The 17,980-nt window shown below is 40.4% G+C and overlaps 1 protein-coding gene across 4 annotated transcripts in view; it reads right to left on the bottom strand.

Moving 5' to 3' along the window:
• XRRA1 (X-ray radiation resistance associated 1) overlaps positions 1 to 17,980 on the bottom strand; it is a 76,999-nt gene that overhangs the window by 26,870 nt on the left and 32,149 nt on the right. For 3 of the 4 annotated variants that reach the window (XM_063094285.1, XM_063094287.1, XM_063094286.1), the window contains exons 5-8: positions 16,959 to 17,056; positions 11,701 to 11,834; positions 2,019 to 2,147; positions 1,108 to 1,325 (exon numbers count right to left, since the gene is read on the bottom strand). In XM_063094285.1, coding sequence (XP_062950355.1) covers positions 1,108 to 1,325; positions 2,019 to 2,147; positions 11,701 to 11,834; positions 16,959 to 17,056 — 579 coding nt within the window. Of the gene's footprint in view, positions 1 to 1,107; positions 1,326 to 2,018; positions 2,148 to 11,700; positions 11,835 to 16,958; positions 17,057 to 17,980 lie in introns of those variants that run through there. The other variant, XM_063094288.1, reaches the window with a different exon arrangement.

Below are 17,980 nucleotides of genomic sequence, written 5' to 3'. Positions count from 1 at the left end.
TACTGTACATGAATGCAAGTCCTGCCCTTCCCACAATCACAGGAAACAACTCCATTTTAAGCTTCTAATTGAAAATTGTTATACAAAAAAAGAAACAATCAAGAATATCCTAATATTTGAAGAAAATGAACAGTAAAAAGGGTAAATTAATCGTAGTATAAATGGAATAAATAAGACCAATGAAAAGGACTGAACTAGGGATATATGCAATAACATTAATGAATCTCTCAGATATAATGTTGAGTGAAACAAATCAGGTACAAAAGAGCACATGAATTTCAAATCAGGCAAAACTAATCTATGGTGAAAGAAGTCAGAATGGTGGTTATTCTTGGAGGAGGTACTGATTGGAAGGTTACCATATGGGTCACTGGCAATATTCTGCACTGTAATAAGTGGTTAAAAGGATGTATACAAGGGCACTTAAAAAAGCTTATAGAAAAATGGAATTAAAAGATTATACACATCTTCCCATTAATTTTTTTGAAGACCCTTGTATATATAAAGATTCGAGCTCTATACAAGATGTCTGTATTTTGCCCTATATATTTTCCTCAATTTCAATGTAAAAAATCAAACAGTGTGGCACAGTAATGGATAACTAGATCAGTGGAACAGAATACATAATGCAGAAATATAGTCAGGTATTAAGGAGATTTTTATTTATAATAAAGGCGATATTTCTTTCCTTTTTGCCTCTGAATGTTGCCGAGTGGATGTGATTCTTGGAACCGTGGTAGCCCTCTTGAGACCCCAATGGGAACCAGCCTAAAAAAGACAAGCAAGCAGGCTAAGAATGGCAGAGAAGAGGATGGAAAGAACTCAAGTCCCTTGAGGACATCAATGCACCACAGAATTTACCATCTCCGGAAAGCCTTACTTCTGAGTTTCTTGTTATTTGAGATTTTTTTTTTTTTAAATCAACTTTTAATTGGACTTTAAAAGCATCTTAACCGATAGAACCAGTTAGGGAGTCACTGAAATAGCTCATGTTACTGAATAGTCCAGCTTAAATGTAGCAGCTCTCCAGGGAGCCACAAACTTTCAGAATAAACACACAGAAGTTGATTCCCACTATGGCGCCAGAATCTCTGGGACAAGACTCACCTGTCCGGTCAACATCCTTTTTCATTGGCAGCACAGTATAATCTGGTTGCTCTTCTGAGGCCTCAAACATCCACGACTTGGGCTGCAGCATGGTCCGGAGCTCTTTCCGGGGACTTTCCCTGCCTCCAACCCAGTCCCCTGACCCATCTCGGTGCTGAACCTGCTGTAGGTACGGGATCCGGAAAATCCTGTTTTGATCCAGGCTTAACTTCTTCAGTCTTCAATTAAGGAAAGTGAATACAGAATCACAGCAACAATGACACCTCAGGGATATTTACCAAGCAACTTTAGGGAAAGAACATGGAATCAGGCTTGGACACTCACTCCTCTTGTGACCTTGAGTCAGTGACTTAACCTCTTTGGTCCTCACTATCCCTATCTCTAAAATGAGGATAATATTTATTAACCTTTTAAGGTTCTTGTGAAGATTAAATGAGACAATATTAAAATGGCCTGGCACAATTCAGTAAATGGTAGCTGAATCCAAAGTAAACTGCAGGCATCTAAAACTTAAAGATTTAAATGCCTGGAATTTTCTTTACTTCAACTAATAGGTAGAACTCAGCAGTAAAACTTCTCTTTCTGATTCTGATTCTCCTTTTTTTTTTTTCTGTCTCCTCTCTCAAGGTCAGGATCCTATCTTGAATAGAAATAGAAAGAGACCTTCTTTCTCTTTGCTGCTTCTCATCCACTCACATGATCAGAAAAGTCCTTACTGATGCCTCACTTTTATGATGAGCTAAAGCTCAGAGGGAAGAAATGACTAACCCATGGCAGCACAGCAGAGTTAAGTGGTGGAGCTAGGATTTAAACCCAGGTCTTTTGGCTTCCAGAGCAGCACTAAGGGTATCAGGGTGTGAGCAAGGTTGGTGGTTACAGAGGGCCCTGCAGAGAAAGACTTGTGGCTTTACCTCCTGAGCCCAGCAAGGCTGGCAAAGCAGGTGGGGTTGGAGAGTTTGTTGTCATCCAGCATCAGTGTCTCCAGCGCTGGGAACCTCAGGATGTACCTCTTCCTTGTCAGCGATGTTAGAGATGCCTCCCTGTGAGTGCAAAGGTCTTGGGTAATGAGCAAGGGTAGGTAACAAGCTCCACCATCCCCAGGAAGAAATAGAAGACAGGGAATCCACTGGGAGGACTAACCAGCTTGGGAATTTCTCTAGTGCCCAAGAGAGGTCACTATAGAGATGGACAGAAAGTTTAAATCCCTCTCCATTGATCCCTTCCCCAAATCCCTCCTGTATGGAGAAAGTTTACACAGTCTCCTGTATGGAGAAAGTTTACACACATCATTGAGACTGGGTTGGGACAGAGTAGGGAGGCACTGGTAGTACTCAGGGAAAATACCAGGGTGAATGAGGTATGACTGAGTTGCAGGGGGCCTGGTGCATTCTGCAGGTAGAACACTGCACAATTTTGGCTAAAGACAGACTCCTGGGTATGCTGCATCACCCCAAAGACTGGTAACCATGGGAGCACCAGGAGATAATGCCCTTGGTATGGACCACAGCTCTGCCACCAAGTGCAGTAAGGTAGCCTAGATTAAGGGCATTGTCCCTGACTGCAGTGAGGTTCTCCTCTTGATTGACTTCATAAAATGCACACATCAGTAAGGAGTTGAGAAGTCTCTTAAACTCAAACTATCTGAGTATTCTCAGACACACCTGAGAATGAGATTTAAAGGGCTGAGGTCCTGAATTACACAGAAGGGCAGGAAGTGGTGGTATTTTAGGTACTATCATTAATATGACCTCATTTGTGTCCCCAGGTAGATGAGGCCTAGGTAACCATATTTAAATACACACAGGCAAATAGCTCAAATCACATTTTTATTCTTCCCTCCACATTCCATCTTACCCACACATTAAAATAAAACATTCACGGACATATCAGCACAAATGCATGTATGAACCACAAACACACATACAACAAGAGTAAGAAACTAACATTTCTTTGAAGCCTACTGCATTCCTGGCACTGTTAGGAATTTTATAAGTGCTATCTCAGAACAGCACCGAGGAGGAAAGGCATTATTTATCTCCTTTTCAAATCAGGAAACTCAAGCTCAAAGATACTTGCCTAAAGTCTCATAGCTAGAAAGTGGTAGAGCTCAAACTAGAACGCAGGTCTGCTGGCTTCTAAAACCCAGGTCCTTTCCACTGCCCCACACCACCTCCCACATTCACATCTTCAGTCCTCATGTGGATTAAAGGGTGGGGAGATGGAAGGAGTAGCCATTGCCTGGGCTACAGAGAGCTTAGCAAAGGTAGGCAGTGAGTCCAAAAGCTAGGACTGCAATGTACACCTGAAGTCAGGAATATTTCACAGGTGAATTTAAAGAGGATTTATAGTAATTTGTTTGTTCACACTCATGAATTTCTTATGTAGCCAGGTACTGAGAATACAGAGAGAAAAAGAACACATCCCTTCCCTCGAGGTGCTGTAAATCTTATGCAGAAGGTGGACACACTGCACACAGGGGGACAAATGCTATAACAGAAGCAGGTGGGGAGGACTCGAGGAAGGCAACATTTAAGCTAAAACATGAAGAATGGAGAGGGAATTTGCTATGCTCTTAACCACTGTGAAGAGAGAGAGAGAGAACAGGGAGAAAGATCATCACTTTGTAGCTGGATCTATAACACAATCAGAAGTTCTGGGCAGCCATGTTTCCCATCATGGGGCTCAGAGAGACATAACCCACTTGTGAAGAAAAAATGTGGTGAGTCACAAAGAGAAGCAGATGTGAAAGCTGAGAGATAGAACTTTCAGGCTGCTCCACAGTGCTTAGGACCTACCTTCAGTATGTCCCTAAGACATGGCTGTGAGATTCCCCAATGTTCTTATAATAAATTCCCCTTTTTTTTGCTTACTCAACACTGACAGACCTTTACAGATTATACCTGTGATAGTTCTGACTAAAAGAAGGGACAGGTCAGATAAGGTTTCAGAAAGAGCCCTGGCAGCAGGATAGGGGAATCAGCTTTGAAGTTCAAAGACCAGAGACACTCAACAGAGAAGACAGGAAGCCTTTAGTTCATGGTATTTCAAGGTCACAGGTGACTCTTTTCCTCTTCCTGGAAGGACTAACTTTCACACACTGAATTTTTAATCTCTATCTGAAAGCAATTACAGAACAATGCACAGCTGCTCCGTTGATTTATAGTTACTTGGCCAATTTTTATTTTACTCCAGTGAAATATGAAAATAGCTAAAAAAAATAAAAATAAAAAAAAAAGTCTTCAAAAATGTTCTCTAAAGCTCCATAATAGAGAAGCTGGCTTTGTCTTATCTCTTGTGACAAGTTACACTGCTTTGTCTTTTTAAAATTCCACCCTAATTATAACATGGGCAAGTTTCATTTTGGTCTCTAAAACAGATGTCTTAAAATGGGGGGGGGGGCGTCATCAGATGGGTGAGAAGGACAGATGCAAGGCTTCAGAGGAAAACACGAGGCTTGCCCACTGAGCCCTTTGCGTGGCAGTTTTGAGCTCTTTGAAGTGGCAGGGTCTGTCAGTAGTAGAGAAGTGAGGTTTCCAGCTGCTCAGAGTGGTGCTATTTTATTATCCCTTCTCTTGTCAAATGAAATTAATACTACTTAAAATCTGATAAATCTAACAATTTTTTTAGAAGCTAAAAGTATGAATTCAGCAATGGGAATTTGTGTGCCATATTAGAGGATGCATGGAAATGGGGATCAGGAGCCCTGAGCTCTAGTGCTACTGCCACTTTTTTTGCTGTGTGATTTCTGGCTGGTGTCAAGCATCTCTGGGTCCATATCCTCTATCTATATGGTAAAAGGGGATTTATTTTACTTTAAATTATAAGACTTTTGGTTAGGCTAAAAATATTGCTCAACAGACTGAACCAAGGGCTGCAGCAAAGAATGTGAAAATTAGAAAGATCTTATGTCAGTACAAATGTCAGGTCAGCTTCTGTGTTAAGATACAGAAAACCCGCTGTGCAAACACAGGATAAGGGAGATGTGGCTTAACAGACTGCCTGTGTAAGAGAGGACTTACAAGGTGGCTGCTAAAAAGCTAGTGCTCTTTTAGGGAGCATTATTTGGAATACAGTGATTAGAAGAAAGAGGTAGTTATAGTCACTATTGCTGGTCATGCCTGAGAGAGCCGACATGGGGTCTGAAGCCAAAAGAAAATAAGCCTGATGGGAGAGCCAATGTAGCAGATTTCATCTCAAAACAAGTGTGTAGGAGCACATTTATTCTCCTCCTTTTATATATAAGGAAATGGAAGTGTAGGGTGGTAGAGACTTGCCTTACTTTGTGTAACAAGGCTTTCCACTAAAAACAACTAGAATGATGGATAACATATGAAAAGAAAAAGATCCATCATTAAAAAATGTATAAGAGATATGAAGACAGTAAGGAAGTAGTTTGTCAAACCTAAAAACCCAGAGAGAAAATGAACATAGGAAGCCACTTTAGCCTCAAGGGCATTTGCTGATCTTGTTGAAATTGAATTACGGCTTGACAGTCCCATGAGCTAGAGAATCAAAGCCAAGGGCACACTGAAGGTGGGACATCTAATCAGAGATGAATCTGGGGTCCTACAGGGATACCCCCTCAAGATAGAGTGAACCAGAACTAAACCCATTCCCCTCATCCCACAGCCAGGGGAAAACCATCTTGGAATGAACAGAGAAGGGGAAGGTGAAGGGTAGACTGGTTCTCTTGTAAAACTGTAGGCCAAATCTGTATCATCAGAGTGGGCCAGAAAATATCCAGCCAGTAATTTATTTTAAACTGATTCCATACTGAGTACTCCTAGGCACCCAGCCAAAATATATGGAAAGGTTTATGTTATTACAGACTAAATAATGTGGGCCAACTCTTCCCTGAGTATAAACTAGAAAATTCAGACAAAATATACATTTAAAAACACTCTGATTAGGATACCTGGGAACTAACAAGCTGTGACGAATTATGGGGCCAAGATTTGAAAGAAGGAAATCCAAAGAAGTTCATGTAACATTTGGGGCCACTTTTCTCCTAAGGCTGTCTGCTGATTCCAGAAGTGGTAGAGAAGCTGAGAAGTTGAGCAGAGATTCTGACAACCTTGCTAGTCTAAGGGCCACAAATTGGAGTCCAGGGCATGCCATAGAGTGGAAGCTTGATAAATTGCCCACGCTCTAAGTTGGGCATTGAAGGACGAAACCCTAGGACGATATATGCACTAGAAATAGTGTGGCCCTTATAGAGACTGAAGATTAGTTTCAAATATTGTGATCTAGACAACCATAAAGTTCTCCATCTGGTGAGAGAAAAGTGATTTGGGTTGCCCAAAAGGGAGAGTCATGGCTTCTCATTCAGTTCCCTGACTATTTACATTTAAATTAAAAATAACTAAACGTAAATAAATTGGAAAATTCAGTTCCTCCATCACACTAGATACATTTCAAGTGCTCGATAGCTTGATATGGCTAGTAGCTACTGTACTGAACAATACAGATACAGAACATTTCCAACAATGCAGGAAGTTCTATTGAACAGTGCTAAACCAGGCCTTGTAAGGATTATTAGATAGCATCTGCAAATTGGTGCTAATCTCTGGGGATATGAAAGGCACAGTGGTCTATCACTCAAAATGGGGGATCATGAAAGTCAGATGGAAAATGGAAATTTAGCCTGAGTCTGTTTCACAATGGATCCAGTGAAGTCATAAACCTACTTTGTGGTTATCTCCACAGTTCTTGAATGTATAATTGAAATAGATATACTAAGAAACTGGCAGAATACCCACATTTGTTTACTGAGACCAACAAAGTGAGGGCTATTATAGTAGGAAGTGCCAAATTAAAACCTCAGGAACTTTTCTTCCCAATAGTAAACAAAAAATAATACTGCATCCCTGAGGTAATTACAGAGATTACTGCCATCACTAGAGACTAGAAAGATGGAAGGATAATGATTCCTATGACATCTCTGTTTAACATCCCTTGTTTATTTGGCTTGTTGCAGAAGACTGGTCTTGAAGAATGACTGTGGGTTACTGTAAGCTTAATCAAGTGCTGACTCCAATTTCAGTTGCTGTTCCAGTAGTGGAATCTTTTTACTGTATCAAATCAACACAGCTCCTGGAACCTGGGATACAGCTAAGGACCTGCCAAATGTTTCTCTTTATCGGTTAGTAAGAACTATCAAAAGCAGTCTACTTTTACCTGACATGGACAACAGTACACCTTTGTACTTTCCCCTCAGGACAACATCAAATCTCTAGTCCCATCATAATCTATTACACAGAGATCTTGATTGTTTTAATATCCCACAGAACATTGTGCTGATTAGACCTGGTGAGCAGGAAAACTTTCAAACACCCCTTAGTAAGATGTGTATGTGCCACAGGATGGAGGTAAACCCCACAAAAATGTAGAGGCCTTTCATCTTGATTAATTTTCTTGGTGTCCAGGTATCTGTGCATGTTGAAATATGCCTCCAACATGAAAGACATAATCCTGCACCTTACACCACCTATTACTAAGAAAAAAAGCACAAAGCTTTACTGACATTTTTGGATTTTGGAAGCTACACATAAAACATTTGTGCTGTTCTGACCCTTCTATTAAGTCTTCTATTAAGTGTCCTATAAGGCTGCCAGTTTTGAGTGGGGCCCAGAGCAAGATGAGGTTCTGTAACAGTTCCAGACTGCAGTGTAGTTGCTCTTCCATTGAAAATTATCACTCAAGCAGGTCCAATTGGACTCTAAAGGTCTACAGCAAATAGATGTGCTATACAGATAGGGTTACCATACTTCCTGGTTTTCAAGAATAGTCTGACTTTTCACCTGTCATCTTCAAGTAATTATTAATAGTATCCCCTTTTCCTTTCACATATGTCATGGTTTGGGTGATAAATTACATGGTCAGTCTAGGAGTAGAAAACCAATAGCAAAAATCATTTTTCAGCAAAGTTATGCCCTTTTATGCAGATAACTATTTTCCTTTTGAAAAACAGTTTCTGGTTTACAAACTGCATGTTGGTAGAGACTGAACAACTGACTACCAGACACTAAGAGATCACATGACCTGAGCTGCTCATCATAAACTGAAGGTGCAACAGGACTCCTTCATCAAGTGGAAGCAATATTTGAGATCAGGCTCCAGCAAGTCTGGAAAAGCTACAAGCATATATGGCTCACATTCCTATGGAGCCTACTCCTGCTGTACTGCTACCTTTCCGTCAACCAACAACTATGGTCCTATGACCAGCTGATATAGGAAGAAAAACCTCCAGTTGGGTTTACAAATGATTTTGCATGATATGCTACAACCAACCAAAAGTGGACTGTTACAGTATTATAGCCCCACACAAGAGTGGCCTAAAAGACAGGGGAAGAGAAATCCTTCTAGTATACCTGATTAAACTTAGAGCAGTATACCTGATTGTCCATTTGTTTGGTCAGAGAGATAGCCAGTAGTACAGACCTATGCTGATTTGTGGGCAGTATGGCTAATGGTTTGACTGAACAGTCAACACTGGGAAAGAAGAATGGAAATTGCTGACAGGGAGATCTGGACAAAAATTATATAAATGGAATTTTTAGAATGGATAAAGTAGGTGAAGATTATTTATGTCCCATGTGAATGTCTGACTATCCACTGCAGAGGAGACTCACAATCATCAGGTATCCAAAACGACATATTCCATGAATATCCGTTGGCCTCTTTCCCTGGATACTCTGGTGCTTGCAAAATGGTCTTGGCACAAGGATAAAGGGTATGCACTTCCCTTCTTGCTGCTTTCAGGATTCTTTCTTTCAACAGTTTGATTATAGTGTGTCTTGGCATGGGTCTCTTTGAGTTCATCCTACCTAGAGTTCACTGAGCTTTACAGATGTTTACATTCATGTCTTTCATCAATTTGGGAAGTTTTTTGCCATTATTTCTTCAAATAATCTCTCTTCCCCTTTCTCTCTCTCTTCTCCTCTAGGACTTCCACATTATATGGGTTGGTTTCCTTGATGTTGTCCCACAGGTCCTTTAGGCTCTGTTCAAGTCAATCTTGTTTTATTTTTGTTCCTCAGACTTGATAAATGTAATTGTCCTATCTTCATGTTCGCAGATTCTTTCTTCTGCCTGTTCAAATCTGCCTTTGAATCCCTCTAGTGAATTTTTCATTTCGGTTATTGTAATTTTCAGCTTTAGATTTGTTTTTTATTTCTTTTTAGATTTTTTATCTATTGATATTTCCATTTTGTTCATATGTAATTTTCTTGACTTTTTCCATGTCTTTCATTAGTTCTTTCAGCATTTTTAAGACAGTTGTTTTAAAATCTTTATCTAGTAGGTCCTCCCTCTGATCTTTCTCAGGAATAGTTTCTGTTGTTTTATTTTTTCCTTTGAATGGGCCATACTTTCCTGTTTCTTTGTATGCCTTGTGATTTTTTTGTTGTTGTTGTTGAAAACTGGATATTTGAATCTATTAATATGGTAACTCTGGAAATCAGATTCTTCCCCTTCACCAGGGTTTGCTGATTTTTGTTTTTGTTTTACTTTGTTTTGTTTTTGATCATTGTAGTCTGTCCCCATGCTGAAGGTCAGCCTGAAGTATAAACTTAAGGTCTTCCCAGGTCTTTTTTAAGCCTGTGCCTTTCCTGGTGTATGTGCAGTGACTTTCTAATTTCCCTTGTATATGCAGTTGCTTTTGAATGTCTTAGACTTTAATGTCTGGCTCCCAAAAGGGGGAAAATGAAGAAGGATAAAGAAAATGCATTGGTCCCTTAAATTCCCTAGAAGTCTCCTTAGTTGGAAAGGGAGAGGTTTAAAACAGTGTGGGGGTGGGTAGTTATATGTGCAACAATGGCTAACCACCTCATGTCTGTACCTCCATGATCAGAAGATATCAGACTGCTGTAGTCTTCCCTTAACTTTTGCTAAAGAACATGGAACTTCTAAGAGGAGCACCAGCTAATTCTCTGGATTCCAAAGATATTTGTTTTTGCTCTCAAGGTATAACAGCAATTATATAGTACTTTTGATAATCAGTATCAATCTTCCTGCTGAAGAGTAAACCTCTCTTTACCTGCCTATTTGTTCATCCCATGTATCTGTAATACTTCAAGTGGATATTGTATTCCTGACTACAGCCTAACTGATACATGCCTTGTGATGGAGAAAGCCTGCATAAGAATGAAACCAACAACAAGGAAAACAAAGATGTGTGCATGTAAGTGAGACATCAAATGACAGAGGAAGTGATAGAAATTGTACACATGCCCAAGAAATAGACAGAGATACACATAGAGCTCTGACAACATCCTGTGTACCTATATCCAGCTGAATAAATCTAACAGATTCACCTTAGGACTTTTCAGATACATTAGCCAATCAATTCCCTTTTTGTTTAAGTTAGTTTTAATTGAACTTCCATCACTTGCAAACAAAAGAACCCTAATTAATGAACTCCCTAATATAATGGTCACTACTATTATCCTAATATCCTTGAGTGACTAACCAACCACCATCATCAGTATAATCTCTATCACATCTGCCATCATCACAGTGAACTCTTGTCACCATGACTTTCATCATCACCATCTCTAAATTGGTTAACATTCATTGAATACCTACTGTGTGCAAAGCACTGTATCCTGATCTAGTGCTGCAGATCAAAGATGGGTAAGGCAGAGCCCCTGCCCTCACAGAGCTCACAATCTACTTGGGGAGCTATATATATCAATCATCTATCTATGTATTATAAAGATACACTCATATTTATAAAGCATTAGTCAGAACAAAATATGCTAAGTATTAAACTAACTAGAGAAACATTAAATTCAACTGATGCTTAGAAAAGGGAAGAAGAGGCATGGGTTAAAGCAGTCAGAAAGCCTTGCAGTAGGGAAAGGAGGTAGGTCTGAGCTCAGCTTTGGAAAATGTACAGAATCTATATAAGAAGAGAATATAATGGTCATATGTGTGGTCTCTGGAGTAAGATGGACTTGGTTCAAATCCTGGCTATGCCACTGACTAGCTCTGTAACTTTGGGCGAGTTATTTAACCTGTCTGTGCCTCAATTTCTTCATCTAAAAAATGGAAATAACAACAGGACATCTACCTCACAGAGCTGTGAGGATGAAATGAGTTAACATATATAAATGCTAAGGATAGCATCTGGCACATAGTAAGTACTACACATGTGTTATTAATATTAAGAGACAAATGACCAGTACATTCTGGCCAGAAGGAATGGTCTCAGCAAAGGTGCAGAGTGGGAATGTACAAACCTTATTTAGAGACCAGTAAATAGACTCACTGAGCTGGAGAAGAGGGCTCATGAAGGGTAATCATCTGACAAGAGCAAGATCTACAATTTACAAATGACCAATCAGAGGCAGGGAAAGTGACTTGCCGAATACCTGGGTCTCTCCTAACAGCACACAGGAAAGTGGGGGCACCTATCTGAGACCCTTCCTGGGAGCTTCAGTGGGTGGTATTCTCCCTGTTCTCTGCTTTGAGCAATAACAGCATGTCTTTATGGTACTTCCAAGTTGCTCTGGACTATTTCCTTAGATACTTGTACCAGGACAAAGGCTCCTGAGACAACACACAGGATGAACTCCAGGATGTAGAACTTACTGCTCTGTGACAGCCAGATTGGGTGGCAGGGAGGTGAGCCCATTGCCTGTGAGGAGTAGGACACGGAGGTGTGGCAGAATTCCCAGATCACAGATGGCCTCCGCAGTCAGGCTGTTGAAGGAAAGGTCCAAGAACTACCGTGCAAAGATAAAAGATGGGGAACAGAAGCACTATGTTTGACAATGATGCTCATACATGAGGTGGGAGCCAGCTACTAGTTTTTTTTCTAACTTTCCAAAGTGCACCATCACCCATAGGGTAAAATCCTCCTGGCTCTCTGGATTAACATTCGAGTCCTACTAGAGTCAGTTCACAACCTATTTTCCAGCCTTAACTAGCACTGCAAACCTTTGTTTTTCCTGTAGTGCTGGCTAAATTGACTCCTCCTCGTTCCTTGCCCCATCTCACCTGTGGATCTTTCCTTGTTCTTTTTACTCAAACAGGAATGCCCTTCCTCTGTGTATGAAGATGCAACCCTCAAAAGGCCAGCTCAAAAGCTGTATCCTTTTAAAACCTTTCCTAATTCCCCAGCCAGATGGAATCTCTCTTTCCCTGACTTTGAGTGCTTTATCTAAACTGCTCTCAGGGTACTTATCAAAGTCTTCCAGTTAGCCAGGCATAGAATGAGAAATACCACATGTTCTCACTTGAATGTGGAAGCTAAAAAAATTGATCTCATGGAAGTAGAGAGCAGAATAGTGGTACCTAGAGACTGGTAAGGAGAGTAGAGAGTGGGGGATAGGGAGAGGGTGGTCAACAAATACAGAATTGCAGCTAGACAGAAGAATAAGGTCTAGTGTGCTATAGCACTGTAGGGAAAATACAGTTAACAACAAATTATTATATTTCAACTAGCTAATAGAAAGGATTTTGAATGTTCCCAACACAAAGAAATGATAAACATGTGAGATGGTAGACATATATACTAATTACCATGATATGATCATTGTACACTGTATATATGCACCATATCACATTGTACCCCATAAATATATACAATTAACATGTGTCAACTAAGAAAAAATAAATTTTAAGAAAGTCTGCCAGGTATCAGAGATAGTCGAATACATGTCTAAGGAATAGGGATATTGGTATACGGATGTGCCCAGCATAGTGCCTGACACACAGTGGTGGACTAGATCATAAACTGTTTGAGGTCAATGACCATGCCACTGTACTGCTATATGCTTGAAACTTAGCATAGGACCTGACACAAAGTAGATGCAGTATACATACAAATTGGTTTAAATGAACTGGCTAATTTGGACAATGGCTAACTGGACAATTTGGCCCCAAACTGTAACCTCATCATCAACCACCTTCTAACTGGCCACCTGGATTCATGAGAAAGTTGACTAGGGTCAAGGGACCAAACAAAAACCTGAATTTCCCTCTGCAAAGACAAAGGCAATTGAGATAGATGACATTTGCCCAATCTTTGTTCTCCCTCTCCTGAACCTCTCTAGACATTTACTTTAGCTCTTAGATACAAGTCACCTCCTTCCCTCAACCCCCACTTCTTGTGTACCTCCTTGCACCCCCTTTGTCTTCCCACACACATTGAAGTCTATTGCATGGGGTCAGTTTCACCATCTTATTCAGAAGGTGCAGGAACAAGGTCTTTGGTCAGCCATATCAGTGCTACATAGTCAGACATATAGGCAGGTCACTGCCAGAGAAGGACTGGATTTGTTCTGACTCTGCCATAGTAATTAATTGATGGGCTCTGCAGACCTGGGTTTAAGTCCTGGCTGACTATGTGATCTGGCAAACTACTTAACCTGTGATTCCTTGTCTATAAAGTGAAAATAAATGATTCTTATGTAGATAAAGCCTTTAGCCTGGAGTTTGGTATACAGTAAATGCTTAATTATTGTTGGCTGCATCATCATCATCATCCCTTAATTCATCAACTCTATGCTGAAGGCTTACTTTGTACCAGTCCCTGCCCTCTGAGAGCTCCCACTCTGCTCAGGCAGCTGGATATATGTATATGTCTGTTAAGCAGCAATGCTGCTGGAATAGATGTCTGAACACAGAACAATAGGGGCACAAAGGAAGAAATGATCAGGTCTACCAGGGGGTCAGGACAGGCTTCACACAGCAGGTGACATCTGAACTGTTCTCAGAGACTAGTAGGTATTCAACAAATTGTTAAGGGCAAGGAGACAGGGCAACAAAGTGGCATGTATAGAAGCCAGGAGGCAGGAGGAAGCCTTGTTTGTTCTGAGAAATGCAAATGGTTTGGGTATGACTGAAGCCTGTGGTATAAGAGTCTCTCTTCTGCTACCTCTCCAGGCTCACATACAAATACATTCTACTGCATCTTACTCTTTATTCCAACCATATAGAGCTGTTTCATCAGGGTTCAGGGTTACAAGTTGGCAAACTAAGTAAGCCCTGTGAGCCAAATCCAGCCAGCTACCTGTTTTATATGGACTGTGAGCTAAGAATGTTATTTATATTTTTAAGTGATTGAAAAAAAAATCAAAAGAAGAATAATAGTTTGTTCCATGTGAAAATTATGTAAAATTCAGATTTCAGCATCATAAATAAAGTTTACTGGACCCAGCCATGCTCACTTGCTTATGTATCATCTATGCCTCCCTTCCTTCTATAACAGCATAGCTGACTAGTTATGACAGTTATGACTAGTTATGGCCATATGGACCACAAAGCCTAAAATCTTTACTTTAGGGCTCTTACAAAAAGGGTTTGTGGACCACTGTTCTAGTTGCGTTGGCTATTTAATGTTGGATCCTAATTTGCTTTCCACAGAATTAAGGGCAGCTCAAAGAAATGAATAGCCTTAGAATCACAGGTCATAGAATTTCAGAGCTGGCCCAGAATTTACAGAGAGGGAATCTTAAGTTCCCGAGAGGGTAAGTTGGCCAAGGAGGCATGGCTAAGTACTGGCAGAACCAAGACTCGAAATAAAGTCTCCTGACTGCCAGAGCAGGGCTTCAGCTGAACCATTTTCAGATCTGTAAGCCGACAATCAAATCATGGTAGGGTTTTTCTAAATTAGCTTCTGAAGAGTTCCACTCTGGGCTTTTCCCCCGAGGGCAGCCTTTCTCTCAAACAAGGACAGAAGATTCCTAGGCTGGCTACTACATCTGCTGAGTCACAAGTTTTATTACATGTCAAAGTATTCATTACCGTGAGCTGCAAATTCAGGATATTTGACAGGTTTATCCTTTTCCTTAGGGAGCCCTTGCAGATCATAGTGAGATGAAAACAAATGACTGGTCAGATTTCCTCTTCTCATTTATATTCTGCATCTCAACTTTGTTCTGCTCTTTTTTGTAAATAGATTCTCTTGGGTAAGGCTGGGTCTGCTGGATAAATAATCATCAGATGCTACCAAGCTATAAAGAAGGGCCTCCAAAAAGTCGATCACAATCAACCATTAGATTCAAGCTACTTAGCTGTGGGATCAGAGCCTGTAGTCATGTCCCCTCCCTGTGGTCAAATGGCACTTGAAAAAAAGGTTTGAAATGGTAGGGATGAGAAAGACAAGATGCCTGGTACAATACACAACACACAGAAGCTCAATGACTACTCTCTGAAAAAGTAAAGAACAAATAATTGGAAGTTCTTAAGAAGCTCCCAGGCCTGAAGGTCAGGAAAATGGCTCCCAGTATCTCTAGAGCATCTGGAACCTGTTTCCCAATATCTGCACTAAAATCTATTATAAAATGTTTTTTAACACAGCACAAAATTGCATCAGTTGTAAATTTACTTTCTCTCTATTTTATTGGACTTTGAAGAACTTTGCTTCCTGGACAAGTCTGAGGACCACTCATGTCCCAAGTCATAGTAAGTCATTATTATCTTCAATATGACTTGAACCCATGGAGAGAAGGTACCATTACATTCAGTATAGTCTGCTTTAAGAATGCAAGGACGGTTAGAGCATGGCCTTGTAACACCAAGGCCAAGGGTTCAGTTCCCCATACCAGCCAGCCACCAAAAAACAAACAAACAAACAAACAAACAAACAAACAAACAAAGCAATGACATATAATCCGTTTTAGGAAGATTGCCACCCCAAGAGGTTAAAACGTTTTTAAAACTTTGGCATATAAAGGCCATCAACTCTCTGAAAAAAATTCACTCTTGTGGAAGGTCCTCCTCTCTGACAAGACTAGGTTAGGTGAAACTTTTGTGAAGAATGGCAGAATTTTGATGTTTTCAGACTAAATCATTTAAGTCACCAACTCTTTGGGGTCAACCCCAAGGCTCATGATGTGCAGACATTTTGCTGAGGTTTGAATCTCAAATGCTTCTATTACAAGGCCAGCATGTGGGGAAGAGTCCTTTATTCAGTGAGAGAGCTTGGCCTGGGCTCCAGCCACACACCTGGCTCCACCTCTGCTGTTCTCTACTCTCCATGTGTGCAGTGACTCTCAGGTAGTGACAAAAGCTTTGTTCCTTTAGCAAAAGTGGCTCTCAAGTCCTTATGAAAGTTGAAAAGATAATTAACTTAAAGTATGAGGTCATGTATGGAAAATGCATAACTATGGAAATTTTAATTTAGGAGAAAGCCAAGAATGCAAACAAAATTTTCTGCATTTTCAAATCTGGGCTTTGGAGAACAGCTGTGGATGTAAAAATGTCAGGAGTCTGCTGTAGAACCCATAGCAGCCCTATTTTATTTTATATTCATCTTTGAGACTATTGACTAGACCTACTCCATCCCAGCCTGCTGAGAGCAATCCAGCTTACTCAGACTAGAATGGGTCTTTGGAATGAGTCCATAATGCCTCTGCTTCAGCTTGTTCAATCTGTTGTACCTAGCTCTTAACCTCCATGGCTCTTCAACTCCCACTGGATTCAGATCTCCCCTCAAACTCTCCCTCCTTATACTCTGTTTAAACTCACTTTTCTGCACAGATGCCCTTAGACATGACTTTTGGCATTTATCTTCCAGGAACATGCACCACAGTCATAGGTATCATCTATTTGTTGCCACTATTACCATTGCAATCACTACCACCACCACCACCACCACCACCTTCAGCACCCTCCCACTCCCACTCCCCCCATCACCACCACCACCACTACTCCCACCCTCACCTCCACTTTCACCATCATTACCATAACCACCACCCTCGCTGGAAGCCAGCCATGAAGCAATAGTCTGGCTATAAAGGCCTAGAGAAACCCTTCCCAATAGTTATAATCAGTGGAGAACTCCATACTCATTCCTTACAGGGGAACAGGTGGGCACCAAAAACTCCCTACCTCCAACTTACTTCCAATAACTTAAAGTCTCCATATTTCACACAGACTGTTTTGATGCTGTTAAATGCGAGCTCCAGTTCCTTTAAGGCTGGAAACGTGTGAAATGCCTCTACATGGGGAGGAGAAAGAGAGGATCTGCAACATGTAAAGGACTTGAGAGAAAGATATTAATAATGACCATTTGTTTGGTTCCCACTGGGTTCATCCAGGCACTGTGTAGTGCGCTTTACCTACATGGCTTCTTAATCTCTACCAACCCTTAAAAATAGATTACTACTTCCGTTCTATGCCTGAGGAAACCGAGGCTCAGCCAAGCTAAGTGATTTGCTAGAAATGAAATTGCTAGTAAATGGAATAGCCAATAATTGAATCTAAGTCTCCTTAACTGCGAAGCCCATTTAAAAAGTTATCTTTATTATTTCTGATTACAAAAGTTAAACATGGCCACCAAATATAGTCAAACATCACAGAAAAATAAAAGTTCCTTTAATCCTAACACACTGAGGTAACTATTAAATGTTTCATGTTTAGTGTTCCAGACTTTTTCTCATGTGTATACTGAAACACACACACTTCTTTTTACAGAAATGGAATTATACAACACACGATGTTCTGTGACTTGCTTTTTTTCCCTTAAGAGTATGACTTAAAGATTATTCCATGTCAAAACACATAGATCTGCCCAATGTCTTAGTTATGTTCTATAATATAAACATACTCTAGTTTATTTATCCATTCCCCTATTGATAGCCTTTAGGTTATATGGATAAATAGTAAGAAAACTTTTCCCCTCTGCATGAGAACTGGACCTTGGGTTAACATTCTAGACTCATTCTCTTGGTAACCTGAAACAAATGGTATGATAACTGTGTTACTAGGCAATATCACTTGTGGTAAAAATGACCCCAGGTTGGTAAATTATCTCTGGACTAGAAGAAATTATAAATGAATTATAAACACCTGAAGGGAATGCTTCTCTGCATGTGGTGACTCCTGTAACTGGACATGTCCTTCACAGGAACTCTAAGAGCTA

Source organism: Cynocephalus volans, chromosome 4, assembly GCF_027409185.1.
Source record: "Cynocephalus volans isolate mCynVol1 chromosome 4, mCynVol1.pri, whole genome shotgun sequence".
NCBI classification, from domain to species: domain Eukaryota; kingdom Metazoa; phylum Chordata; class Mammalia; order Dermoptera; family Cynocephalidae; genus Cynocephalus; species Cynocephalus volans.
This window is presented reverse-complemented; position numbering and strand designations above follow the sequence as displayed.